This window comes from Nicotiana attenuata, unplaced genomic scaffold (assembly GCF_001879085.1).
Source record: "Nicotiana attenuata strain UT unplaced genomic scaffold, NIATTr2, whole genome shotgun sequence".
NCBI classification, from domain to species: domain Eukaryota; kingdom Viridiplantae; phylum Streptophyta; class Magnoliopsida; order Solanales; family Solanaceae; genus Nicotiana; species Nicotiana attenuata.
Genome location: NW_017670799.1, coordinates 126,433 through 132,601, shown reverse-complemented (window position 1 = coordinate 132,601; position 6,169 = coordinate 126,433). Strand labels below are relative to the sequence as shown.

Sequence of the window (6,169 nt, the reverse complement as noted above, 5' to 3'; positions counted from 1 at the left end):
TATAATTATAAAAAATGTGAAATTGTTCTTCAATGCATTTATATTTCAATTATTTTGAATTTATGGCAAGAATATGACTTCCACATGATTGATTCTTAGTATATTGCATATATAATTAATATTTAATTATATAAAAGGTATAATAATGGATAATTTTATTAAATATTCATGGGATAATTCTAGCATTTTAATTATACAAATAATAATTGTATCATGTATATTGCATCCGTGCTTATGAATTTATTTAGAAAAAAAATTCTGGTATATTTACATAATAATTCTGGTATTTACGTATTAGCAATATTTAATTATATAAATGGCACAAGTATACTCAATTTGTTTTCGTTTTTTTTTTTTCAAGCATAAAGGGCCACAATTGAGGGCGCGAGAAATAAGAAACAAAGTAGTAAGAGAAAGAAGTCGGATGGTTAATTAGCCACATAAAAAATGAGGAAGAACGGATATGAGGTTTGTGTTGGAGGTGGGGGGGATTGCGACAAAGTATACGTTAATAAGGTTCAAAATAGATCCCTAAATTAGTGGGTCTCCATTTATTTTTAAAACCTACAGTTAAATGCTATAAGTGTAAAAAAATCTTTCATTTATGTAATAAGTAAACAACACTAATATTTTTTTAAATTAGTTTTAAGAAGTGCTCGGCCATGTATATTTAAGGGATGAGATGAGCTAGCTAGTAGTTTGTTAACCTAAGTAGTCGTTTAACCTCTTAAACTAAAAATAGCCAGCAGATGTATAATATGTATAATTTATTTATAATATGTGTATAACTGTATATACCGGTTTGAAAAAGTAAACAATGAATCCTACCAGCTATTTTTGTAAAGATCCTATGATGTTTAGAGCTAACAATTTGCAAATAAAACTAGGAAACGGACAAAGAAGGTGGGGGGATAATAATACTCCATACTAAATATAGTATCCATTTAATTATGTGTCATAATGACATGACACGTACAAAAAAATCAATGAAAAAATAAGAAGAAAATTAACAATACAAACGAAAGAGTAGTATAACACTTGTTTAGAGCCCCGCAGTGAATGGCACACCAGTAGAAGGCAGCCATGCCCTTCCAGCAATAAGGCTAGCAACAGTGTATTTGGAAGCAACATTCCCACTGGTTATGACATGATAACCAGGCCACTTGACCCTATACCTTGTCGAAGCCGCTGGTCCAATATTACCATATTCCGCATAGTACAAAGTGCTCAAAGCAAAATTAGAATCTAACCAAGTTAACCAACCTGCTCGGTTTACCAAACTATCAATATAAGTCTTCATTATAACCGTTCTTGAATATTGCTGCCACGGACGTCCCAAATACGTTTGAAACGATCGAACCACGGGCCGAAGATCAGGTGCTGCCATTATCCGAGAGTTATGAATTGAAATTGCAGTGTTCTGAAAAGGGTCGTTTCTGCCTTGTGCTGTGATTACATTCACTTGACCCCATAAGGGTCTTCGGACGTAAATCATGCAATTTTGGAAAACAACTGCCGCGTTGCCGAAGATGAAGTCTATGGTGCCGTAGATATAGCATGTTTTGTAGAACTGTCGTTGGGATTGGACGAAGAGGGTATCTTGGTATCCTTCAAAACCACACCCGTAGAACACTGAAAGATCAGATGCCGATCGTAGAGCTACTGCTTGCCCATTTTGTGGCCCTGCTGTGTTTCTGAATGTGATGCCTCGAGCAATGAATCCAATCCCGTCCACCCCTAAACCATCATAATTTGGAAACCAAAATAGTGAATAACTGATGTGTGGATTAAAATTTAAATAGACCGACAAGGCAATGTATGAAAAATTAACATTATCGGCCTGCTTTAGTGTTCTAACATATAATCTACCTTATTTTACTAATCCCATTTTTTATGTAATTATGTTACATATATAGTTGCTGTATAGAGGCTAAATTAACGCTTAGTGGTTTAATATTTATTTATTAACTATAAAGAGTTTTCACAATATCGAATTATTTTAAATTCAACTTTAGATACTGCAATAAGCATGGTTTGATAACTTGTAAAAGAGTGTAACTAAATACTTGTTATAAAAAAGTTAAACTAGACTGTTAACATGGAAATTCTTTACAATGTTAATAAATATAAGTAGGTTGTAATTAAAATATAGTAACGTGACCCCGAAGCAAGTACAGTTCTTGTTAGCTTACGAAAGTTAAGGATTAACTCTGTGGTATTATTTGACACAAAAGCACCTAGTAGATTTTTTTGTTCTAGATCATTATATTAAGCTATTGAGCTGGATCACTTGATCAAATCAGTTTCTTTGGATGAGACAGTCATTTAGAGGTTAGACATTCAAAACTAGGTATTAAGTCAAATAATCTAATACAATTGTGCGATGCAGAACTACATTTCTTGATAAGATCGACTTGTTTCATATATTGATACAAAATATTGCGAGAAAATATCCATAATCCGTACCTTTTCAAAAATAAATACCTTATAATGTACCAAATACTTATTATTTTAGTTGTGAATATGTCAACCCCCTTTCGAAAACTAAATTCTGACATGAAAATATTTATTTTTAGTAGTTTGAAAATGCAGACTGTTCCCTCGAGAACAAGCCTAAGAATTGTTACACGTGAAAGGAATTGAATGCAACAAAATGATCCGCCAAAATAGCTTTGACATTTAGCTTCACCTTTTTTATCTTTTATTATTAATTTAACACAAAGTAGCTTATGATCCAGCCTGTATATATTAGGGAGGCGGTTCACTTCCGATATTTCGAAGAATCATGCATATTTGGAGTTAACTAGCATTCTATCTTATCTACTCTAACTTCTATGGTAGGCATCAAAGGAAAAGGGAACCTACATCTTCTCAGCAAAATATCTCCTAAAAGCTATGCTACTTAAAATTTATCAATGTTCAAAGGAAATATTCTAATAAAATATCAATATATAATCCATATATTGTCAGATAAAACAACCTTATTAACCAAGTATTTAATGCTATTGAATTCCTTAATCTCACCACATGTTCACAGCAGGAGGATACTTTTGTAGAAATTAAAATCTGACATGAAAGCTAAATTTTAATAGTTTGAAAATCAGATTGTTCCCTCGCGAACAAGCCTAAGAATAATTGCACGTGACAGTTATTGAATGCAACAAAATAACCCGCCAAAATTGCTTTGACTTTTAATTAGCTCAAATTTCTTTTGACCTTAAGACAGTTAGTTTAATAAAAAGTAGATTTTGATCCAGCCATTATTATGGAATTGGTTCACACCCAATGCTTGAAAAAAGTATGGCAATTTGGAGTACTTAACTCGCATTCTATTTATTTAATATTTCCTAAACTCTATACGTTGGGGCTCAACCATAACACAAAAGTAAAGAAACCTACTACTTCAAAAGCAAATCCCTTTGACGCATTTCCTAAAAGCTTGTTCATTACAAATGGAAATCCTCCTAATTTCCCCTCGGCTCATTGTATTTGTAGTTTTACTTAATGTTATTGAAATAGTAGTAGTTAGAGGTGGATCCAGAATTCAAATTTAATGGGTTCAACTTTTAAAGTTTTTAGCATTGAACCCACAATATTAAAGTTATGGGGTTCATATCTACTATTTTTGCAATTTTAGTGTATTTCCACACATAAATTTATACTCCGCGTCTGAAGCTATGGTGGGTTCAACAGAGACCGTCACTAAAATACTACATCCGCCACTACTTGTAGTAGATGACGTGTAGGTTTAATAGTTGCTACCTTTAAAACAAGTGCTATTGGAATTATGCATTCTTGAAACTCTTATGATCATTAATTTTCACCCAAAAAGCTTAAAGATCGAAAAGGAAAGATAACTGAAAACATAAAGAAAAGAGAGGGAGAGAGTTGGAGAGTCATTACCAAGAGTTGCAGTACTATAAGTTGTGTAACCTGCAGCAACACTGCGGCTGCCTGTGATTACGGTGTATCTCAAGCCATCACCAACTAACATAATCTTCCCCATAGTAGGACCTATCAATATATTCTCTCTATAAACTCCCCTTTTGATATATATAACTATCCTTTGATTTCCAGCTCTTCTTGAAGTTGCATAATTAATTGCAGACTGAATTGACTGAAAATTACCCGATCTATCTTTAGCCACCACATAATTGGCCCTCGTAGCCATCAAATCTATCGACGAGGAATGCAATAACACTCTTTCACTAGCCGTGACCCAATTTGGAAATCCACCAACTTGTGTTGTATTTTCCCAGTCCACGAACTCCCCATTCATAGCCAAACAGTTACTAATCAGCTGCGAAACATTAGTAGACAAATTCGGCTGTAGGATATTGGAAACATTGAGATCATTTGATCCCGATAAACATGTTTCAATGTTTGTCATTGAGGCACTAAGCCAAGTTTGAGCATCAAAATCTGAACTTGAATTTGATTTAATGCCGTCAAGACTACGGTTTAATTGAAGAACTGTATCATCCATTAGCTTGTCACAATCCATCCATACTAACTGCTTACGTTTTCCCCTGCAATATTGGCTTATGTTTTTTGCATGGGCCTGTACTTGAATCACATGATCCAATGCAACTTGGACTGTCATTGTTCGAAATTCGGATTTGTTTTGGGGTTTGAAAGAATCTCCGGACATGAAGTATTTACATGGCTCGGGGTGAGGAGTTTTGCTACACCACCAGTTAATGTCATTACTTGTTTCTTCAACAGTTGATAAAGATTGGTGTAGGAACAAAGATAGAGAAAAGAACAAAAGGAGTAAAGAATTGAACTTATAAATTGTCATTGTGTAATTGTGTAATGGTGTTGTGTTAGGGTAACGAGAGGAACTAGCTAAGAAAACATTTAGGGCTGATAAGTTTAGTGACTTCTTATACTAGTATAGATAGAATTTAATGGTAGGAACTGGAAGAGAAGTGCAATGTCAAATGACAGTTGGATTCTGAAATATTCGGGGTGGCAAAATCACAGTTATAAGATATGGAACCACAAATAAGAAAATTAAATTAATGTTCATATTCAACTTAAAATGCCGGTGTGTCCTTCCTTAATTTTGAGATCCTTGTTTAGTGGATCACTGAAAATGCACTCAATATTTAAATATAAAAAGACGAATAATCTCTCCGGTTTTACGCTGAATTCATGAGTTTCGTTAATGTCACAATTACGAGAGCAGTCGTTTAACTAAAGTATGAATTCTTCTGAAACATGTAGGTGGACTTTGTTGAGTTGCTTAATGAACGTGATTATATATGCGCCATTTTTAAATTTTCAACTAAGATTCAAATTACAAGATTTCATATTGGCGCTAAACATGAATGAGTATTTTTTTGGTAATTAAAAATATTTTATTACCACCGAGTATATTTACAGCTTGATAGGAACAAAAAAAATAGGCTCCTACTTCACTAGATATTGCGTCCCCAGTGTTGTAGTATGCTTCATTCACCTAACAACCTAAACAATAGAATATCCATTCTAGTCATCCTAAAGAAATCAGCTAGTGAACGAATTCTCTCCTAATTTTTTTTTGGTTTCCCACCCGGTGTTCGATATCCATATTGGGCCCGACTAAATCCGGATTCGGGCCGGGAAGTCCGACATTGGGGGTAGAGCGCTCCCTAACAAAGGCGACTCCATACCCAGGGGCTCGAACTCGAGACCTCGGATTAAGGATGAAGGAGTACTTACCACTCCACCACAACCCTTGTTGTTTACTCTAAGGACTACTCCTCTCTGTTCCAGCTATTAACGGTAGAAATTCAAATCCTGTAATCTCGGAGCTAGTTTTGGCTTCCTGCTTCCTCTATAGTGTATCTCCTGGATGATTAACCTCACGATTGTTGTAGCAGGCCTGGTAGTATTAGTGAACGCACTGTTGTTCCTTTCTTCCTATACATAATAGATCCACCAACCATTGTCATTCTAAATATCTCACCTTTGGAATTCTTTCCCCTGCAATTTGTCATAGCCCAATCAAGTTCAACCTCCCACTCTAGCGCTTGCTTATTCAGTCCTTGCCATCTAAGAAGTCTCTCCCATATCTCAACTGCAATGTCACCTTTGAAAAACAGATGGGATATATATACTCTCATGTGCATTACCACATAACAAACATGTTTGATCAGTAAGAATTCCCCATATATGTAGTCTA

General features: G+C 34.6%; 1 protein-coding gene across 1 annotated transcript; it reads right to left on the bottom strand.

Annotated features, from left to right (window-relative positions):
* Positions 1–904: 904 nt before the first annotated feature.
* Positions 905–4,979, bottom strand: LOC109243419 (probable pectinesterase/pectinesterase inhibitor 59). Its single transcript, XM_019410350.1, has 2 exons — positions 3,904–4,979; positions 905–1,737 (listed from the first exon to the last, which is right to left on the bottom strand). The coding sequence occupies exons 1-2, from the start codon at positions 4,799–4,801 to the stop codon at positions 1,043–1,045; spliced, it is 1,593 nt and encodes a 530-aa protein (XP_019265895.1). The 5' UTR covers positions 4,802–4,979; the 3' UTR covers positions 905–1,042.
* Positions 4,980–6,169: the final 1,190 nt, after the last annotated feature.

Bases quoted from the DNA above. Each gene is read 5' to 3' on its own strand.
- LOC109243419 (XM_019410350.1), bottom strand. From the start codon at position 4,801: ATGACAATTTATAAGTTCAATTCTTTACTCCTTTTGTTCTTTTCTCTA. The intron at 1,738-3,903 runs GTAATGACTCTC...ATGATGGTTTAG, and splicing joins TTATAGTACTGCAACTCTTG to GGGTGGACGGGATTGGATTC.